General features: G+C 53.2%; 4 protein-coding genes across 7 annotated transcripts; 2 read left to right on the top strand and 2 right to left on the bottom strand.

Moving 5' to 3' along the window:
* Positions 1-2968: 2968 nt before the first annotated feature.
* DHRS1 (dehydrogenase/reductase 1) lies at positions 2969-9481 on the bottom strand. 3 transcript variants are annotated; one of them, XM_032856267.1, is made up of 9 exons: positions 9342-9481; positions 8696-8872; positions 7014-7157; positions 6780-6859; positions 5290-5422; positions 4838-4984; positions 4246-4315; positions 3607-3687; positions 2970-3440 (listed from the first exon to the last, which is right to left on the bottom strand). In XM_032856267.1, exons 2-9 carry the CDS (start codon positions 8843-8845, stop codon positions 3304-3306), a joined length of 942 nt encoding a protein of 313 aa, XP_032712158.1. In that variant the 5' UTR covers positions 8846-8872; positions 9342-9481; the 3' UTR covers positions 2970-3303. The 3 variants fall into 3 exon arrangements, with proteins under 3 accessions (XP_032712159.1, XP_032712158.1, XP_032712157.1); XM_032856268.1 differs by lacking the exon at positions 9342-9481 and having other exon boundaries at positions 2969-3440; positions 3607-3706; positions 8696-9300; XM_032856266.1 differs by lacking the exon at positions 9342-9481 and having other exon boundaries at positions 8696-9296.
* Positions 9482-9678: 197 nt separating this feature from the next.
* Positions 9679-14990, top strand: NOP9 (NOP9 nucleolar protein). Of its 2 annotated transcripts, XM_032856262.1 has the most exons (10): positions 9679-10001; positions 10219-10680; positions 11627-11737; positions 11974-12115; positions 12208-12400; positions 13036-13176; positions 13536-13661; positions 13818-14054; positions 14268-14373; positions 14713-14990. In XM_032856262.1, the coding sequence occupies exons 1-10, from the start codon at positions 9755-9757 to the stop codon at positions 14868-14870; spliced, it is 1923 nt and encodes a 640-aa protein (XP_032712153.1). In that variant the 5' UTR covers positions 9679-9754; the 3' UTR covers positions 14871-14990. The 2 variants fall into 2 exon arrangements, with proteins under 2 accessions (XP_032712153.1, XP_032712154.1); XM_032856263.1 differs by lacking the exon at positions 13818-14054.
* CIDEB (cell death inducing DFFA like effector b) lies at positions 14973-20114 on the bottom strand. Its single transcript, XM_032856265.1, has 6 exons — positions 20025-20114; positions 17606-17719; positions 17147-17291; positions 16132-16281; positions 15702-15892; positions 14973-15547 (listed from the first exon to the last, which is right to left on the bottom strand). Exons 2-6 carry the CDS (start codon positions 17644-17646, stop codon positions 15409-15411), a joined length of 666 nt encoding a protein of 221 aa, XP_032712156.1. The 5' UTR covers positions 17647-17719; positions 20025-20114; the 3' UTR covers positions 14973-15408.
* On the top strand, positions 19365-20768 carry LTB4R2 (leukotriene B4 receptor 2). The gene has a single exon (XM_032856264.1). The coding sequence runs from the start codon at positions 19482-19484 to the stop codon at positions 20556-20558; it is 1077 nt and encodes a 358-aa protein (XP_032712155.1). The 5' UTR covers positions 19365-19481; the 3' UTR covers positions 20559-20768.
* Positions 20769-21243: the final 475 nt, after the last annotated feature.

Raw genomic sequence — 21243 nt, 5'->3', positions numbered from 1 at the left:
CTTGCTCATCTCGGTCTGTCCTGATCCCTCCCTGACACACGCCTCGGCCAGCCACCCCACCCCACACTCAACCATGGGTGCCCCTGCCCGGGGACCATTCACAGAGCCCTGGGGCTTCCCGTTTGACCAGGCCGACCTGGCCCACGCTGAGCTCATGCTGAGCTGCGGAGACAGAACTGGCCCCAAGCAGGAGTGAAGACAGGAACGGGCTTTACCTTCTCAGGGTGGATGCCACAGCCCTCTGTGCTGAGGTGCCTCGGGGAGCTTAGAAGTGGGCCGGCTTGCTTGCAGCAAGGTCAAGGGGTCCAGGGCCTGCCTGGGCTTGTGTGCCAGAAGACCAGAGGAACTGGAAGCTGCTTGTGCTTAACTTGGTTATGAGGGAAACTAGGAAGGAAAAGGACCCCTTTTGTGCCTCAGGATGTGCCCTTTTTTTTTTTTTTTTAAGATTTTATTTATTTAGGGGCGCCTGGGTGGCTCAGTGGGTTAAAGCCTCTGCCTTCAGCTCAGGTCATGATCTCGGAGTCCTGGGATCGAGCCCCGCATCGGGCTCTCTGCTCTGCGGGGGGCCTGCTTCCTCCTCTCTCTCTGCCTGCCTCTTTGCCTGCTTGTGGTCTCTGTCTGTCAAATAGATAAAATCTTAAAAAAAAAATATTTTATTTATTTATTTGACAGAGAGTGAGAGATCACAAGCAGGCAGAGAGGCAGGCAGAGAGAGAGAGGGGGAAGCAGGCTCCCCGCTGAGCAGAGAGCCCACCACAGGGCTCGATCCCAGGACACTGGGATCATGACCTGAGCCGAAAGTAGAGGCCTAACCCACTGAGCCACCCAGGCGCCCCTGCCCTTTATTTTCTTAATTAGAAATAATTGAACCTTTCCACTCCTCCTCTCTTCCTATTTTTTAAGTCTTTGGCAAGTTCTCTAATGGAGCTAGTTGCTCCCACCTGTATTCTCAGAGTACTCTGTGTGAACTTGGCTATGGCACCCATCTCGCAAACATAACTAGTCTTCCCCGGGCCTGACATGGTGCTGTGTGTAGGCATAAACAAACATTTTTTTGGAATGAATTTTGGAATCCATACCCCCGGACCAAAGTCCTGTGACTCTGCTATTGGGCTTCTCAGATCTTGACTCTCTTCCACCTCCAAGCAAAACCCACTGTCCATGTTTCATTCCCTCTGAGCTGTTACTCTATTGCTTGTTCTGAAGAGTGACTGACACTTGTTGGAGGGAAGCAAGGTGGGGTGCTGGGAAGAATACTGCCCCTCTGGTTTCTTGGGATACCAGTACTGAGGTCTCTCTCCACGTCCTATGGACCCTGGGGGCCTCAGTTCACACCCTTCCTCATCAGTGGAAAGTCAAGATGGCTTCCAAGTTCTTCCAGGGCTGAAGTGAAATCCCTCTGTGGGCCAGGGCCTGGTTGGTCTTGTGCTTTGTGTTCCCAAAGCCAAGAATGGTGACTGGTACAGGGCATATTCTTAAATATTTGTCAGGAGAAGGAACTGACAGCTTCGATGGCTGCATATCGCCTGGGGTTTTATACGTTACTTCATTTCATTCTCAAAGTGTTGGAGCCAAAATTTTTATGTAGATTTGCATGAATCTGAAACCCACATTCTTCCAAATCTTCCTTGTGGCCTTTAGGTGGCAATGCCATCACGCAAGGATTTGTTCTAATGACGGCTGTGGAAGGCTGCAGGTCGAGAGGCCCTTATTGGTATTGTAGCATATAGGCAATGCCTCTGCCCCTCGCCAACCTTGGGAAACAACAGGAACTGAGAGGGGGTGAGTGGGAGGGGGCGAGACGATGCTGAGGACATCTGATCACTGTGATCTACATGGGGTGCTTGGCCAAATGGTGGATTTAGGTATATGGCTCCAATCACATGCTAAGCCAGCTCTAAATAAATAAATAAATAAATAGAAGCCCTGATTAGTAGCTTTTCTTGTTTTTTGTGGCATGCATACTGTCGCCAAGGCTAAAGTCAAGCCGCAAATGTTGAAGTCACCATGGACTGCAGAGCTGGAAGAGCACAGAGTCCATGCTCACTAGCCAGGGAGCTGCCCTCGCGCACATTGCTGGCACATAAAGCAGTGGGTAAGCAGTGCTGTCCCTAGAAGCCACAGGAAGCCCAGCTTCCGCTCAGGCTATGGCAGCTTTGAGAAGCCTTAGCTCTCACTCTGCCTTTTGCAAAGAGGAGAAATGGTCTTTGTGACTCTGATGGACAGTGGCTGTCCCATTATGTTGATGGCCATCTAGGCTGCTGCTGGGCAGGCTCCCTCACAGTGGCCCTGGGCTCCCCTTGGCCACACACCCCAGGGGGCCTTGCATCAGGCTGGGACAGCTCCCGGAGCAGGCCAGGCAGCACTACAGGGCTCTTGCTGCCAATTCCTCGGGAAGCAATTCGGGTGATACCGTCCCGAGAGGAAGGTGCCTGCAGCTCTTCCTCCGCCTCTCGCTTCGATATGGACAGTACTTTCCCCCCAAATGCCAGGGAATCATAAACACCAAGGAATCTGCCCTTGGCGCCCTGAGATCAGGCCCAGCTAGAAGGCAGCGGGCATCCCTGAGATGGTGGACTGTGGGGTAGGAAAGGACTGCAAGACAGGGGTGTGCCTGCTTCTGGTTGCGAAGGGACCCTGTTCCCCAGGGAGGCATGGAAACAGGCCTTGTGGCCTGAGATGGGCAGCTCTACAGGAAAGAGCAGGAACACATCTGGAGGAAAGGGGCTTTGTCCTGGCAAGGGAACTCCTTGAGGACCTAAACATTTTGTGTATCTTGGAGTTTTTCTCTCAAGCTCTTAACACTTTGCTGAGCACACAATCAATAGTCAAAACTTGCCGAAAGAGAAATGAGACTTTTTTATTTTAAAGATTTTATTTATTTAGTTGACAGAGAGAGAGACAGATCACAAGTAGGCAGTGAGGCAGGCAGAGAGGGACGGGAAAGCGGGCTCTCGCTGAGCAGAGAGCCCGATGTGGGGCTTGATCTCAGGACCCCGAGATCATGACCTGAGCCAAAGGCAGAGGCTTAACCCATGAGCCACCCAGGCACCCCAAGAAATGAGGCTTATTAGCCCCCAGAGTGTTTTCCAATACTAAGGCAAGAAGTAATATGTAGGAGCAGGTAAAATTAAGGCATAAAGGAGGATTCATAAAGGCCCCAGGGCTCACCCAAGACACACAGAGGAGGCCTTCTCTCCCTAGCAAGGGTATTAGGTAGGCAGGAGGGGCTGCCTTGTTACACCAAGAGGCCCTACCACGTAGCCTGAGGGAGAGCAGAGTTATGACGTCAGGCCAGGAGGTTTAGAACTTGCTTGCGTAGAGGGTCATAATCCACTTAGGCATACGGAGGAAGCCAGGCAAGTAGGAAGCCAGCCAGCCCAGGCTGGAGCCATGGGAGAGGACGGACCTCAAAGACAAATAGTCTTGGACGGGGCGGCCTATGGACCACAGGAAGAGGAGGAGGGTTAGATCCTCATTTCCCACTCCTTAGACACCTCCGCCTTGGCTGAAACCCTGAGTGGGATGTGAGGGAAGAATGAACTGGAAGAGAGTGTGGGAGGAGGAGTGAGCAGGCAACAGAGGATGGGAGGCCGGAGCTCTCACCATCCACATCCTGAAGGCTGTAGCGTCGCGCAAGGTCACAAGATGGCAGCACCTTCCCACTCAGGCTCAGGATATTCGGGTCTGTGAGCACAGATAACAGCTGAGGAGGCATGGAAGTGATGCAGTGTGACAAGGTTTGGGCCCAATGGGACAGGGCACCACTGAGACAGGCTGAGGTGCCCAGAATTGTTCCGGTTTCTAGGAAGGTTCTTAGACCTCTGGCTCCTGGCTACACTTCCTATAAGCCAGTTCCTGAGGTTCCCAAAACCTCAGACTGGGCCGTTTTGGGTCTCCAGAAGCCAGAGAAAAGAAGAGCCCGTTCCTCTACCACCTCCGGAGCCAGGACTCAGGACTGAATGCCAGCTCCCTGCAGATTCTCCAGGCTTGCCCTCCCTCCCTCCCTTCCTTTCTTCTTCTTCTTCTTCTTTTTTTAGGGTTATTTGAGAGAGAGAGAAAGAGAGAGAGCACACAGAGGGAGAGGGAGAAACAATTTCCCCTTGAGCAGAAAGCCTGATGCTGGCTCAATCCCAGGACCCTGGGATCACAACCCAAGCTGAAGGCAGGCACTTAACCGACTGAGCCCCATGAGTGTCCCATCTCCAGCCCTCTTCTTGTTACCACCTGCCCCAACCTCTTTACCTGTTGCCAGAGCCACCACACATTTGCCACTCATTTCGGTGGTCTCCGCAGAGGAGAAATTAGATCTGAGCTGAAACACAGGGGCAGAGAAGGAAAGGGCTAATCTCCAAGAGAACTGCCCACATTTCTTCCCCACTTTCAACTCCTATTCCAGGAGAGACAGGCCCTCATCACTGCACCTGCAGGACTCAGAATCCCGGAAGGTGCTGGAGCAATTCTTCCCTACATCCAGGTGAAGCTGGGACCCACTGCCTCTCCTAAGTGGAAGCATCTTGGGATGTCAACTACGTCTGGACCACCTAGGCTAGTTCAGTGCAGGGGTCAAGAGCATGGGCTTCAGGGCACGAAGCCTTTCCGCTTATGGTATACATGACCTTGAGCAAGTTTCTAACATTTCGGTTTTGCCATCTGGAAAATGGAGATAATATCTCCCTTACAGGATGAAAGGGCATAATGTGTGTCCAGTGCTCAGCCCTGCTCCTGCCACAGTAGGCACCAGGGAATTGGCTGTTGGTGTTACTGTCTTATCACTGGGGATGGAGAGGCTGAGTCCTCTGCATCCTCTGCCTCCCTCGCCCCCCACCTTGCCCACCTCCTTCAACAAGGGATCATCAGTATCGTCGTTTTTCACCACGACCTCCTTCACTAGTTCTGTCTGCACCAACCCTGGCCACAGAGACACATAGCTGACCCCGTGGCGCCGCAGCTCCTGGGCACAGTCCGCAGCCAGCCTGTCGCACTGTAGAAGGACAGAAGGCAGGGTAAGAGCCAAGGCATGTGGCCACATCCCCTTCCTTCCCTGCCTTCCCTGCTTCTACTGGGGATGCCCAGCCCCCTTACCCTTCCCAGAGCCCTGTCTCAGCTGTCTACCTCCCCAGCATGCTGCCTATTCTGGCCGAGCAGAGGAGCTGTCTATGGAGGGGAATGGGGGGGAGGAGAGGGCCAGTTGGCCTTACTACTCTGACCACTGGGACTTGTAGCTCCTGAGCTAGAGGTACCGTCATGGTCCGAGGCTCCCTAACCCCTGTGCTATTGGATCCTCACCGCAGCTTTGCCCACGCCATAGGGGACATTGAAGAAATACTGCAGCCCCCCAAGGGAGGAGATGACCACGATGAGCCCCCGGCCAGCTGGAACCATGAGCCGCGCTCCATACACCGAGCACAAGTAGTGGCCTCTAGAGAGTGGGGCAAGGAAGGAGAAGGAATAAATGATGTCCACCCCTGGCCTGGCTGCAGTAGCCCTGGAAGCTTCCTCTGCCCTCTAGTGGTTATGACAGCTGACAGAAGGCCACATGGGGCAGCCATGGACCTGGGGAATCAACGGCTAGAGGCCACTTTCTGAGACGAACACTGGTAAAACGAACCACCAATGAATGAGTATAGAGGAAAAACTTAGTTTTCCACCTTTCTATGTAGGGAAAACCCAGTGCACACATACTTGGTAACCAGAAAAACATTTCATTTGCATGGAAAACGGGTCCCTCCAAGTGGAAACAAGGAGAGAGAATTATAGTTTCAAAAGGAAAGCCCAATGTAAGATAATACAGAGGAAAGGCACGATCAATGTGTACATAAATGTGTATGTGGGGGATGAGGACATGTTGCGCTTCAAGAGGCTCACCAAGTGGCTTTTATTTTGGAAAATTCATCAGGGCTCAGGGGCCAAGGTCTGGACCTCTCTGCCTTATAGGCTCATAACCCTGACTCGAAAAAGATGAGAGTGTGGAGGGGCTTTCCCTTTGGAGGGCTAAGCATGCGGGCATTGCCAGTACCAGTCTTTGGGTTTTCTTTTCTTGCCTCTTAGCTGACCACCCCTCCCTGTCCTCATCATCTTTCTTCTACCTTGGAAATCACAACTGGATTCTAATCCTGCTTCCCTAGGATTGCCACTAGAAGCTGTGGGTGTTCCTAAATGCCTTAGTCACAGATTTTCAGATAATCTCTTAGTTACTCCCACAGGTGGCTGATCACGCCCACGGAGTGCAGTTTCCAAAAGGGCACCATCGTTCCAATACTAAAAAAAGAGACACAACTGGTGTATCATGCTAGGGGAACTCTGCCTGCTGTGTTTCATCTCGCTCCCATGCCAGAAGTATGTGTAACTCTGACGTGGGAGTGCCCCTACCTGCGGATCTGGAGTGAAGATATGGAGGCTAAAACAGCAGGCACTCATTCTCGATGACTATCTCTTGATCTAAAACAAAAGAACTTCTTCCTCTAAGCATTTTTGTCAAGATCAACTACAGGTTGTGTGCCTGACTGAGGAAAGGAGGCTCTCTTCTGGGCCATGCATTTGGATGTGCAGAATAAGGCAGGAGAGAGGCCAAGAGCAAGTTCAGATGAAATTACTGACAGAAGCAAGGTAAAACTCAATGTTCCCAGGTACAGAGCCACCTGGATGGAAATTCTCCAGGGGTATAAAATTAATGGGACAAGGAGAAGAGATGGGGAGGTCAGAGGGACAAGGAGAGGGCACATAGGGAGAGGTCCAGGCACACCCAGCCCTTTTGGCGGGAGAAAGAGAACACTCACCTGAGTCCAACATTGTTGATATCATCCCAGATGGAGGCAGGGGCTTCCCAGAATGCCTTCTTAATGTTCTTCATAAGTACCTGGAAGGCACAGGAGATGTGGTGAGTTGGACGATCTGAAGGCTGGAAAGCATGAGGGGCTGGATAATGAAAGGGACGGTGAGTGGGAACGAGCATTCCAGGGTCAGAGGGGGAGGTTAGGAATGTGGAACTGGAATCAAAGTTTAAAGAGTACTGGGACTCCGGCATAGGCGTTGTTGACCAGCACATCTAGACGCCCTTGCTGTTCCCGATCCACTTGCTCAAACAAGCTTTGCACTTCACTCTCCTGGCTTGAATCACACACCACAGGAACACACTGGCCCCCTCGAGATTGTGCCTGGTGAGGGACAGAGGGGATATGAGTTTAGAGTTGCACATGAATGCGTGACAGGAGGCAACTCTCTTCAACTCCCAGCTTGGGGGACAGAGAGGGCAAGAGGAGGAATCAGAGCCAGCGCTGAGGGAAGACAATGAGCAATATCGCCCTCTGGTGTCTGTTTGAGGAACTTTAGGAATGCTAGGTCCTTTTCCTACAGACCCCAAAGTACTGGGATTTCAGGTTTAATACTTCTTTTTTTTTTTTTTTAAGATTTTATTTATTTATTTGACAGAGAGAGAGATCACAAGTAGGCAGAGAGGCAGGCAGAGAGAGAGAGGAGGAAGCAGGCTCCCCGCTGAGCAGAGAGCCCGATGTGGGGCTTGATCCCAGGACCCTGAGATCATGACCTGAGCCGAAGGCAGAGGCTTTAACCCACTGAGCCACCCAGGTGCTCCGGGATTTCAGGTTTAAAATCTACATTTACTGAGGCCTACCACGGGCAAGGCATTATACTCTGCTAGTGGAAGGCAAGGCACAAATAAGGCAGGGGGGCTGCTCCCGAGAAAGGAGTATTTCTCTCTCTCTCTTTTTTAAAGATTTTATTTATTTATTTATTTATTTATTTGACAGAGAGAGATCACAAGTAGGCAGAGAAGCGGGGTGGGGGGGGAGAAGCAGGTTCCCCGCTGAGCAGAGAGCCCAATGTGGGGCTCGATCCCAGGACCCTGGGATCACGACCTGAGCCGAAGGCAGAGGCTTAACCCACTGAGCCACTCAGGTGCCCCGGAGTATTTCTCTTTTTCCTTCTTCTCAGTCATTCCCATCTCTCATGCTCTGAGCTCCCACCCTTCACCACTCACTTGCAACCCCTACTCAGTCCCCGCCTTCTGACAGTCACCTCACCAATGCTCCCAGCTAGCAACTGAAAAACCAAAACTCTCAGCTATGAACTATTTCTATTTTCCGTTTTATCTTACCTTCCATAAATGTGTCCCAATCCTCCAACTTCACGGGAAGAAAAACACCTTATTCAAGACCAATCCTACTCTCCGGATCCATGCTCTGGGTCCCACCCTCTTACCTCCTTACTTCCTAACTGCTCACCCAAGATCCCAGAGCATTCTGTGCCTCTGATTTCCTGCTAAGGCCCTATCTTTTAAAAGTAGAAGTGACATCTTACTAGTCTTGGTTAACCTCAGTGCTCCACGCAATGTCTGGCAAACCAAATATTTATTTAACCGAAATCCAGCAGAAAAGTCAAGCGAAACTGCACAGCTCAATAAAGTCTTGCCTAAAATAAAGGAAACCAAAGGTCGACAACCCTTCAGTTGCAATTCCTAAAGGTCTTAAACAGAAAGTTTCTTCATAAAACTTAGTGGCAAACTTTGACCTGATCTGAAGTTATTTATCGGCTTTATTTATTCTAATTTGAATAAATATTGACACTATGTTGAGGAATATTATGGCTTCAGGTAAGGGATTAGTGGACAGAGTGGTTAATGGGAAGGGCTACCTCGGGTGGTTTCTGCTCCTATGGTCCCAGGGGAAGCACCCACCTCCTCAGCAGTGGCCCGCAGGGTGTCCATATGGCGGCCAGTGATGTAAACTGTGGCACCTGCTTGGCAGAGTTGCAAGGCGATGCCACGGCCAATACCCCTGGAAGCACCAGTCACCACGCACACTTGGCCTTTCATAAGAGCTGCCATCACTCAGAAGCAAAAGGGGGAAATCTGTGGAAGCAAAGACTTGCTCTAGGGAGGCCTGCAAACTGTGAATGCGCAAGGGTGATCCTGATAGTGGTAGCAGGGGGAGGCAAGGTTGGAATCCTTTGAACAGAGAGAAGTTTCAGAGTGGGACAACAGTGCAGGCTGCAGGGAAAGATTGTTAGTCCTTTCTGGGAGGTGAACGAGTTGGCCTTTGCCGCTGGCTAGAAGCCGTCAAGGCACTATGACCCCAGGGACTGAGTAGGACTGTCCAGGGCTAGACATCTACCGGAACTCTGAAAGTGGCTGACAAGGTGGGGTTCTGGCGCGGCTGCCCCTCACTGCGGGTCCACGCAGGCTGCTGGGCTATCAGGAGCTCTAGGCTCTGGCCTGGCCCTGTCAGGCCTAGCACAGAGGCGCGGCTTCCAGGTCCGGGGTAAGCGTGAAGCCCAGGGACCCTGAGTCCTAAGTAGTGGGAGCTCGCACTCCTTACTTGCTGCTACTCGTGCGGTCTTGGAGTCTCGGCGCCGTCTGGCTCGCAAAATCCTTGGTCTTCGAGAACTTCAGTTCTAGCCGCGGGGGCAGGATGGGGGTGACTGAAACTGAGTCAGAGTATGAGGCTGGGGAGCCAGTTTGCGTTCCGACCAGGACCAAGCTGTGGGCGTCGAGGAGAGGGTCGGTCTGGGCTGATTCTCAGGAGGGACAGGGCTGGACGAACGGAGGCGGGGCGACCTGGGAGCACGCCCACTGACGCCGGGGTAGGGGCCGTCGCGGGACTATGACGTATACACGGCGCCCTGAGCGCGACCGCGTTTCTAAACTTCGTGCAGTCCAGTCCCTGCACGCGCCTGGCTGCTTGAGGTTCCCTATTCTCTGGAAAGCTTTGGCGGACGGACACTGGCTTTAGCACCCATGGGGCTGGGTCCGCGCTCCCCCAACAAGGCGGGGCGCCGCTTCCCAGCAGGTGGCAAACGAGGGCGCGGGGCCAAGGGGTCGGGGCGCCCCCGACCAGGCCGCCAGCGGCCATCCTGTTCGCCTCTGGACGGTTGCTCGGAGCCGACACTCGATGCGCACTCTCACCTGAGTTCCGAAGCTCTCGGATATTTCCGCCGGGCGCTGTCCGCGCTGAAAGAGGCTCCCGAGACCGGAGAAGAACGAGGTGGGGAGGAACCCCAGGGTGGGACTAGGAGGGATTCGTTGGGCATAAATTCCAGGACAGGAAGGGAAATTTTCATGGGTCCCCAGGACGAAGGGACTTCGTCTCATCTCCCATACCCTCTTTATCGCTCCCCCCTCTCTCCCTCACTCGGTTAACTGATGGAACATAAACTATTTTCCTCTCAGTCTCTAAAATAGTTCTTTTCTTGTCTATCCAGAACTGATGGTGCACAATGTTTTGAAGGAAGTGGAGGCTCAGGCCCTAGCCTTGGCCACAAACAGGACTGGCAGTGAGATTATGCAGGAACTGTTGGGATTCAGTCCCCTGAAACCGCTATGTCGAGTCTGGGCTGCTTTGCGCTCCAGCTTGCGCTCTGTGGCCTGTCATCGATGCGGGGTGCATGTATTGCAGAGTGCTTTGCTGCAGCTGCCTCGATTGCTGGGGAGCCCGGCAGAGGAGGAGGAGGAGGAGGACTTGGAGGAGGAGGAGAATGGCAAGGATGGTCCCTTGGAGACCCTGGAGGAGCTGGTTTTGGGACTAGCCTCTGAAGTGTGTGATGATTTTCTTTTCTACTGTGGAGACATACATGCCAGCTTCGTGGTTAGAACTCTGCTGCAGGTGTTGGGAGGGACTCTTCTGGAGTCTGAGAGAACCAGACACCGTGGCTCTCAGTCACCTGGTAAGTATTACAAGAGAGGGAAGTGGACCTAGAGGAGAGTTTAGGAAGTCCAAAAGGAGAGAGTAAGCAGAGGAGTAATTCCTCATGACTTTGAAGAGTTAGCAGAGAAATGAGAACAAAGCTTAACAAACCAAAGATTAGCGTGAACAAAGGCCCAGAGGTGAGGCTGCATCTGTGTGTTTGAGGGACAGCTAGTGGACTGGGCCAGGGGCAAGAGGTGATGCAGTTGGGCAATGGATGTCAATTTCTTTTTAACCACAACTTATGTAATTTTTTTTTAAACATCACCAAACTGCCTATGTGTATGTATATAGATACTGGACTCAAACCAGAACTTTGAGAAACAATATTATTAATTGATATTTTTTCTCTGGTTTTATTTATTTATTTGATAGAGACTCAGTGAGAGAGGGAACATGAGCAGGGTCAGAGGGAGAGGGAGAAGCAGGCTTCCTGCCAACCAGGGAGCCCATTGCCAGGCTCCGTCCTAGGACCCTGGGATCATAACCTGAGCTGAAGGCAGACACTTAATGACTGAACCACCCAGGCACCCCTTCTCTGTTTTATTTTATTCTGTTTTGTTCCATTGAAAAAGACCTGGTTAAGATCCACTAAAGTGATTTCATGATGCAGTCATAGGCAGTGCCCTACATTTTTAAAAACTCTGGGAAATAAGGTTAGAGAGTTTAAAGGAGGCCTGATTTCTGAACAGCTTGAATTCCTGATTGAGAGTTTGGCCTATCTCTTGTGGACCACTGGAGAGCTGGTTGAAATTTAGAAAAATTAAAACAGAAACAGAGTCTCAGTTCAGTCATCCAGATGAGAAGACAGATTCATACATATGCTGCATCTCCAAGCTGAATCTTTGATCATCTATGGACTCATTCTCCCTCCTGGATGGTCCTTTTGGATCCCAGAACTGCACAGGTTTTTGTTCTTCTTTCAGATGCACAAAGGGCCCCGGCTCGGGAATGTAAGCCAACTGATTTTGAGGTCCCTGAAACTTTCTTGAATTGCCTTCGGGACCTGAGCTCTTGCTTTCTGAAGGACATTGCTGGTAAGGAGGCTAAGAGAAGGAGGGTCTAGGACCCATTTTTCTGGAGGTGATGGTCATCATGCAAAGCCCTCAGATCAGTCGTATTTCTCTTCAAATCTGATCTGGTTTATATTGCAGACTTTGTATAGAGCCTTTATGTCCATTGTCCCTGGTACCTTACTGCTTGAGGTTTGAGATTGTACAGGTTGTCTGGATTTTGGAAGAGCTGTTTTGATTATTTCTGCTCTCTCCCATAGTATTTATCACTGACAAGATCTCCAGCTTCTGCCTTCAAGTGGCCTTACAAGTCTTACACCACAAACTGCCCCAGTTTTGTGCTCATGTCTGCAGTGCTGTGATCAGCTATCTGAGTAGCCGCAACCCCTCAGCAGACAGCAGGTATGCTTAGACTGTGTGAAGTGAATGGAGTGACGTGGGTATTTTAGGTGAAGTAGAGTAAGGCTGCCTGATCACCTTCTCCTTGTCCCTAGCCCCCTGCTGCTATTTCTGCGGGATCAGACAAGCTCCAGACTTCTGGAGCAGATCCTGCTGGTATTGGAGCCCCTGAGGCTCCAGAGCCTCTTTGAGGATCACTTCCAAGGGCAGCTGCAGGCCCTGGCTGCACACCCAATTGCCAACTTCCCTTTGCAGCGTTTACTGGATGCTGTTACTACCCCTGAGCTGGTGAGTTGAGAATGGGGCTGGATCTCTTTCTGTACCCTGTTGTTTCTGCTAGTTCTGGTTCATTGGGTTTTATTTTATCGTGTGCCTACCTCAGTGTCTCTGACTGTGTGCTGGCCATTCCCTTGGAAAGGTTATTCCTGGGGTTTTCTCAGAGCTTAGGACAAAAGTACGTTCTTCCCAGAAAGGATTTGTGTTAGCTTCTCAGGTGCCTGGCAGGAGACTGGCTTAATCCAGATTTGCAGCTTGAGGTTCCATGGTCCATTCAGATGCTGGGTGCTTAGCGACAGATCTGTATGAGTGCTGGAGCTATGGCTATAGCTTCTTTTTACTTTTGCTGCTTAGCACCAATGCATGCTTGCCTGTGACCTCATGGGTTGGGAGTTGGAATAAGAAAGGCATATTTAATTCTACTATTCTCTTATCTTGAGAGGGTGGCCATTTAAAGTACCCTGCTCCCCCCAAGTGAGGGGATACCTCAAAGACTGCACCCTGGTCCTGGACTTTGTGTGACCAAACCAAAACCCTGATATTGGCAATGTTTATCTAATGTTTTTAGTTTTCAGTAGGATTTCTCTGAATAACTTAGTCCACTGTTACGAAATGCCAAATATTCTTCTTTCTGTGTCTCTCCTCAGCTGTCACCTGTGTTTGAGGAGCTGAGCCCTGCCCTGGAAGCTGTGCTGGCTCAAGGTCACCCAGGGGTGGTCATTGCCCTTGTGGGGGCCTGCCGCAGAGTTGGGGCCCACCAAGCCCAGGTCCTGCAGCTGTTGCTGGAGGTGATGTTACCCGCCACCCGTTTATGCCCTCCATTCAAATTCTTATCTTTGGTGGTTGTATCTCGGGTCTCAGGAGGTCTCATTCCTGAGGAGTTCACAGATATGGAGCAAAATGAAGCCAAACACATCTCATAGCCCTGGCATAAAAATGGTCTCCCAGAACTAAGCAACTTAAGGACTAAATGTTTGTTCAGCCCTTGTCATGTGTATAGAGGCTGGGGATACAGCAAGGCAGATGAGATCCTGCCCTCTTCCACAGTTTACACTCTCACGTCTCTTGAATGCTTTCCCCTGTCTACAGAGTCGGGGTTAGGGATGAAGTTGTTCTCAGATTCATCATGTTTTGTCTTCCCCTCTAGGCCTTCCACTGTGCAGAGCCCTCTTCCCGGCAAGTGGCCTGTGTGCCTCTCTTCGCCACTCTGATGGCTTATGAGGTGTACTATGGACTGCCGGAGGAGGAGGGAGCGGTGCCTGCAGAGCACCAGGTGAGGTAGGAGTGGGGCCAAGCCAGTGACTAACTGGGACCCGGGGTTTAAAAAGTCCTTCACCCTTGTGGTGAGGGTGGTGAGGCCTCTGGCTTCATCCAGGCAGAGATGGCAGTTCAGTGGCTGCCTCCTAATGCCCTCTCTCTGTCCTTCCAGGTGGACGTGGCCACAGCCAGGGCCCTGGGGGACGTGACAGTCCTGGGGTCCCTCCTACTCCAGCATCTGTTGCATTTCTCTAGTCCTGGTATCATACTTCAAAGTCTGGGTGCCTTGACGGGACCACAGCTTCTGTCTCTAGCCCAGAGCCCTGCTGGCTCACACGTGCTCGATGCTGTCTTGAGCAGCCCCACTGTGACGCGCAAGCAGCGCCGCCGTGTGCTGAAGACCCTAAAGGTTCTGTTTCTGCTCTGATGCGCCCACTAGCATCCATTTATGAGAACATGAGCTTGCCCCAGTACTGTCCTTTAGAGTCAGAGAGAGAATATGTAGTTCTAAGATTCTCTTGACTCCACCTGTAGACTTGGGAAACTTCACTTCCCCCTTGCCCTCCCCAGCACACCTTTGTGAACTGCCCTAAGGGGACCTACCTTGCTTGTCTCACTGTAGGGACAATATGTGGCTCTGGCCTGTAGTCGCCATGGCAGCCGTGTACTAGATGCCATCTGGAGTGGAGCAGCCTTGGGAGCCCGGAAGGAGATTGCTACTGAGCTGGGTGAGTACTGGCCCTTTTCTCTGACCTTTCCAAACTTTCCTCACTTCAGATAGCTGGGTAGCTAGAGAAGGGACTTAAATTTAGCAGAGACTTTGTTTCTAAAGGGTGATGATGGCCATGTGTTCTTAGCAGTTTGCTCTCCTCCCCTTCTCCTTTGTTAATTATGCAGCCCTGTGCACCCATGTCTCCCCTGGCTTCTCTTTGGAGAGAGAGGTATTAGTTATCCTGAGACCATCCCAGGGCCCAGGAAACATGGAGGGGCCTTCACTCAGGGAGAGTCCCTTTGAGCATAGTGGGTGATTGCATGACGATACTGAACATGAGTGGTTCCATTTGCAGGTGAGCGGAACCAGGAGCTGATGAGAGACCCTTTTGGCCACCATGTGGCTCGAAATGTAGCCCTGACTACTTTCCTGAAGCGCCGAGAGGCTTGGGAACAGCAGCAGGGGGCAGTGGCCAAGCGGAGGCGGGCTTTGAACTCAATACTTGAAGACTGAGGCCTTTGGATCTGGGACTGAGTGGTAATGGAGTGGTAAAGGGCATGTATCTGTCCTGTCCCCTTTGTAGTTTAAGTTGGAGTCAAAAGCCTTAATAATAAATACTTTTTTATATTTTTATTGGAACTGTTTTGTTATTTGGGGGAGAAGCGTATAAAGAAATCAAGGTCTCAGAGGCAGATAGAGCTGAATTCAGTGCATTGGGAAGCTGAGGAGCAGGAGGAGGTGCAAAGAATCGAGATGTAGCAATGATCAGGGTGGAATCGAGATGCATGCCGATGGGCTTATGGTCCTTCAGGGTAAGTGGGGGGCCGGAAAGGTGGCTAGGAAGGAAAGAGCATTCTTCAGGACAGGGTATAGGCTAGGACTCGAAGGCCTTAACAATGGTATGCCATAACAATGGGCTTAGAAGACAGTGAGGAAATCAGGTGAGTCATCTTATCTGCACTGTCCTCACATCTCCAAAGCCAATGCTGTCACAGTCCTCACAGTGTGTCTCTTGGAACGAGTCTAGGGGCAGAAAGCTCAGAGCCCCTTCTCAGTAGGGATGGAGGCGACCCTGCTGCTGCCAGTGCCACTGCTCCGCCCCTTCTACTACATGGCGGAGGCTGGAGGCAATTCCCAGCAGCATATGGCCCAGGCCTTGCAGCAGTGCAGAGGTCCAACGGAGGAGCTCCCTGAAGGGCAGAGACAAGATGGAGTTGGAAGGGTGGGAGGAGGCCATCGAGGGGGTTTTCCACAAGGGAGAGCTAATGGGGTAGGTGAGTACAGAAGGAATTAGGGGGCTGCAACTGTAGGGGGATAGGGAGACATAACCTGTTGGTCTCTGACCTGAGTACTTTCTTTGGGCCGAGTCCTTGAAAGTCACAGCTCATGGAATAGAGCCCATAGAATGTGGCTTTGATATTGAGGCTGCCAAAGAGGTCTCGAGGGTTTTGCTTGTATACGTCGAAGGTGATGCGGGCGATGTCCTTGCTGTGCTTGGGCTTCTCCCGGCCCAGGCCATATGACAGCATCCCACTCTGTAGGGCACCTCCATCAGTGCAATGCACCCCACACACAGGGAGCCACCACTATGCCCCAGCAGCACTGGGTCAGACCCACCCTTGCCTGGACTGTTGGTCCCCTATAAGGGGTCCTTGGCAAACTCCTTGCCTCTCCCAGTGCTTCTGCCCCCAAGATCATGGTTGGGCTAGAGAAGCTAGAAGAGAGAGCCAGAAAGGACTGGTGGCCAACAACAGCCCCACCGTGGGCCTCTCACCCTGCTGGGGCTCCAGTTCTGCCCACACTCCAGCACCATCAGGCATGTGTCATCCTCCAAAAGCTGGAAGAAGTCTTCACTCTCCACAGCAGTCCCATCCTCCTCCAGCACCAGTGTTAGCATCCCACTCAGGAGCAGGGCCTCCAATGCCTGCCCAGCCACCGGAAGCAGGAGGGAAACGGCAGAGCTTAGCCATGCCCTTCCCCCTCCAGCGACCCTGCATCCATTGGTTGGTCCTAGATACTGGCTGATATGCCAACTCTACTTCCTGGAAAACTGCCATCCCTTCAAATGTCTCCCAAGCTCAGTGTTCTCGGTGTTGCTGGCAGACCCTCACTAAGGGTTGATTTCTTTTCCTAATTGTTCCTATGTCATTCTCCACATCATTGTCTTCTCCTGCTCCTCCCCTCTGAGCCATTCCTACCGGCTTGGATTTGAGAAAGCTCGCTTGCTTCTGTTGAGGTCCATCCTTCGGTCTTACCTCCAGTGTCCTACCTCACTGTCCCCCACCCTCAGAGAGTCCTCCAGAACTGTTTTCAATAATAATGACCCTTAACTTTTTTGAGTCTTAGTGTCACATATCTATGTAGCACTTTACATACATTGTCCTCTTTGACTCCTTTCAGTAACTCTAGAAGGAAGGTGTATCCTTATTTCCTTTTTGTAGATGAAGAAACTGAAGTTTTGATAGATTGAACAACTTCCTACAGTTTGACATTAGCAAACCAGCCAGTTGAACTTGATTTGTCATACAAATCGCTCCACACTGACTTCTGAATGCCATTCCTCCAACCCTCCCTTTCTACTCCTTCCTCTACCCCCTGGAAAAGAAATGAATTGATCCAAGTACAGCATTGGTCATTGGGCTGACCGTCTCCCCCCACCCCCTTTCAGTCCTCAGAGGGAGGGGCAGCCCCGTACCTAACCTCAGCCTTTCTGCTCACTCCAAGTTCTTACTCTTCTCTAGCCCTCTGGCTGCCACTGCAATAGGAACTTAGGGATTTGGCTCACTTACCTTGTCTAGCAGCTCCTGGCGGGTGGCAGCTGTTAGACCTTTCCGCGTGGTCCGCTTGTGATCACAGACTCGGAAAGGTCGCTGGGGTGGTGAAGCTGAAGTCCAGACTTTCCGGCCAAACTCAGAACCCATACTGGATACCGACCTGGTAGTTGGGAAGAAAGGTCTAGAACTGAGGAGTTGGGTGACTGCAATGGGGATGATTGGGAGTGGGGTGCTTGGAGAGTTAGGGAGGGATCTGGGTTTGGAGATCAGAGTAGCCTAGGGAGAGAGGGAGAGACCATGGAGTGGGGGTGGTGAGTGGTGGTTCCATAGCTGGACAAACCCGCTGTGGAAAGTGGTGGGGAGGGGAGATGGGAAGGGCTACATGAGTCTCTGAGTCTCCTAGGGGCTGAATGGAATTTGATTGCCATGCACTATCCTCAGAGTTGGAGGGTAGAGAGGAGGGTTAGAAATCACCTGAGCAGGCCGCTGGGGTTCAGGGCTGAGAGGTACTCCATGGTGGAGGGAAGGAGCAGGAGTGTTGCCTCTCCCAGTGACTTCTGGGCTCTGTGGTTCTCTGCTGTGCTGGGGCTGAAGTGGTGGTGTTTTCTGTTAGATCTCAGCCCCAGTGAAATGGAGGATGAGTCACCTCGGACTCTGGCCTCTCCTGGTAGACCAGTAAGAAGGGCAAAGTCTAAGGGGAGGGATAGGGGAGGGAGAAAGGAGGGGCCTAGATGGGACCATGGAGGAGGGATTGAGGCCCAGAGTTGCCTGCAAAAGTCACTGAAGCTTGTGTGTGTGTGTGTGTGTGTGTGTGTGTGTGTGTGTGTGTGTGTGTGTATGGTGGCAGTGTGTGCTGAGGATAAATGGGAATGATGTAAGAGGACAGGATGTGATCTCTGGTCTTTTTCTTTCTATGGAGAGAATTTCTAGGGATTGTTTCTGGCTCCCAGCCCTCAGTGGCGTTCTGTGATTTGTGCTGGACTTGCTGCCACCTACTGTGAGAGCCACAAACTGCAGCTTTGGGAAAAGGGAGGCCCTGCTGAGGGTGGGATAGTGGGCAGGGCTTGGGCACTGGTGTCCTGGCTCCTTGGGAGCCCCCAGTTCCAGCTGTTGACTGGGCAGTTGTCTTCCCCCTTACTTCCATTTTTATAAGTGTACCAGGTCCACCTGAATTTTCTGCATTTCCAGGCTTTGCCTGACCTCTTCACCCAGAGAAGTTTCTTGTCGGCATGGTTCTACAAACGCACCTTTTCTTTTCTTCCTAGCTTGTATCCTGGTGGAGCCTGGTAGCAGGGTGTCTTGGAGGTTGTATGTTGTGATTCCTCAAGGAGGTTATAAGCCCCTCCATGAGTCCTCCAGAACTCAGCACCATGACTGGAAGTTGTCACTGATAGGCCAGTGAGAAACCCCGGTGGGGACAGGGGGATGACAGGAGCAGGGCCTGAGGTTAGAGATGAGAGGAGTAGGTAGGAAACTGAGGAAAAACGAGGGCTCAGCAGGATCAGAAGTCTGGAAATGGGCCAAGACAGAGCAGCCGGGGGAATGAGTAATCTGGGTTCACCTTCTCTGCTAAGTGCAGGCCCGGGAAGGCTGAGAACATGTAACAGGCGGGCAGCAGGACTGGGACAACTGGGGCCAGAAGTGGGGGAGGAATGAGTGCAGAGGCAGGACCCCAACTCAGGACTCAGCAGTGTCCCTACTCACCTACGTGATCTGGGAACCTAATCTGTACCCTGCAGCTTATCCTGTTTCCTAGGGAGGCGGACTCTCACACGCCTGGACGTGTTAGTGATGGGAAAGAGGAGAGTGCCGGAGGGGCCCCAGTGAGAGGCCGGAGAAGAGCTCCACCTTATCCCTCGCCATTCTCATCTCACAGGGCAAACCTGACAGGCGCAGGACAGGAGCAGGCACATCACCCACTGTGGCTGTGCCTTTCAGCTTCCCCAGGCTCCTGGTGGGCCCAGGATCCTACTAGCTCCTGATTGGGTAAGTCGATCTGCTCATGCACTTGGGACTTCCTACCACTCACCTTCGGTGAGGTAGAAGGAATGGGGCTGGGCAAAGGAGGGCCCAGCTACAGGGGTGGAGGTGGAGGTAGTGAGAGCCGGGGAGTCAGGACTGGGAGGTGGGGGGTGGTCAGCAGACTGACAGCAGGGATTTGGGTTCCAAGAAGCAGTGTTTGAGCTGGGGCCAGGGTCCACCAGGAAGTAAAGTCAAGGCTCCTAGACGGAAGACAGGGAAGTGGGGGGAGACACAGTCCCTTCTCCCCTGGCAGAAGGGGCCTTTGCCCCACCCCCTCAATGCCTTCTATGGCCCTTTCCGTGCCCTCCCCCTCCCCAGGCGTGGAAGAATGCTGGCCTGCTACCGACCCCCAGGGAACGAGACGCTCCTGAGCTGGAAGGCCTCAAGGGTCACGGGCACGGCCTTCCTGCTGCTGGCGGCGCTGCTGGGGCTACCCGGCAACGGCTTCGTCGTGTGGAGCTTGGCGGGCTGGCGGCCCGCACGGGGGCGACCGTTGGCGGCCACGCTCGTGCTGCACCTGGCGCTAGCCGACGGCGCGGTGCTGCTGCTCACGCCTCTCTTCGTGGCCTTCCTGGCCGGCCAGGCGTGGCCGCTGGGCCAGGCGGGCTGCAAGGCCGTGTACTACGCGTGCGCACTCAGCATGTACGCCAGCGTGCTGCTCACCAGCCTGCTCAGCCTGCAGCGCTGCCTGGCCGTCACCCGGCCGTTCCTGGCGCCCCGGCTGCGCAGCCCGGCCCTGGCCCGCCGCCTGCTCCTGGCCGTCTGGCTGGCCGCGCTGCTGCTCGCCGCGCCGGCCGCCGTCTACCGCCACCTGTGGGGAGACCGCGTGTGCCAGCTGTGCCACCCGTCGCCGGCCCATGCCGCCGCTCACCTGAGCCTGGAGACGCTCACAGCCTTCGTGCTCCCCTTCGGGCTGGTGCTCGGTTGCTACGGCCTGACGCTGGCGCGGCTGCGGGGCGCCCGCTGGGGCGGTGGGCGGCATGGGACTCGGGTGGGCCGGCTGGTCGGCGCCATCGTGCTCGCCTTCGGCTTGCTCTGGGCCCCCTACCACGCCGTCAACCTCCTGCAGGTCGCGGCCGCGCTGGCTCCGCCCGGAGGGGCCCTTGCGAGGCTGGGCGGGGCGGGCCAGGCTGCGCGAGCCGGGACTACTGCTCTGGCCTTCTTCAGCTCCAGCATCAACCCTGTGCTCTACGTCTTCACCGCCGGGGATCTGCTGCCCCGGGCTGGCCCCCGCTTCCTCACGCGGCTCTTTGAGGGCTCGGGAGAGGCTCGAGGGGGCGGCCGCTCTAGGGAAGGGACCATGGAGCTCCGAGCTACGCCTCGGCTCAAAGTGGTGGGGCAGGGCCGGGGCGATGGAGACCCCGGGGGCGGAGTGGAGAGGGACAGTCAGGGATGGGATCCTTGACACCAACGCCTACGACCTGGCCTGCCTCTTCCCTGTCCCCTTCCATCGCCCCTCCCCCAGAACTCAGGGAACCACTCTGGAGGGTTTGGGGACCCTTCTCTGGCCACAGTTTGGATCTTTCTGGACAGGCCTAGCTCCCTCCAAACGGAGTGACTGCAAGGAGTGATGGTGTTGCGTGCTTGCAGGTTGTCCTGGGCCCCTGTTGGAGAGCTGCTGACTTGCTGCCAAAAGCTACTGTGAAATAAAGGGGGGGCATCACGTGATGGCGTAAGCATGCCCCCACTGGTGGTTCATCATGACTGACTTGTACCCAAGCCACCTGGTTCTCTGCTGGGTCAGCCCAAGGCTGGGCACCGCCAGCCTTCAGTGGCATCTTGACTTGTCCTCCCCAGCCCAGGTGGCCTAGTTCCCCCAGGCCAACCCATTGAACCACTCTGGAAATAAAGGGAGAAAAAAAGGAAAGCTATGGGTAGTTGAATGACAGATGGGGACGGCATCCATTCTCTGGGGTCTGAAAGAGCTGAGGGGAGAAAAACCTGGTTCTGGAAGAAGAAAGACCATCCGTGGGGCTTGGAAGGAAAGTTTTCCCATCTTGTGTCTGGTACAGTGGGGAAGGAGCCCTGGGCGTCATATTTGTCTTCCTCTCTGAATCTGACTCTTCCCCCAAAGGTCACCTGACTCAAAA

This window comes from Lontra canadensis, unplaced genomic scaffold, assembly GCF_010015895.1.
Source record: "Lontra canadensis isolate GAN:19392208 unplaced genomic scaffold, GSC_riverotter_1.0 scaffold12, whole genome shotgun sequence".
Taxonomy (NCBI): domain Eukaryota; kingdom Metazoa; phylum Chordata; class Mammalia; order Carnivora; family Mustelidae; genus Lontra; species Lontra canadensis.
Note: the sequence above shows the minus strand (reverse complement) of the source record. Positions and strands in the feature narration are given on the sequence as shown.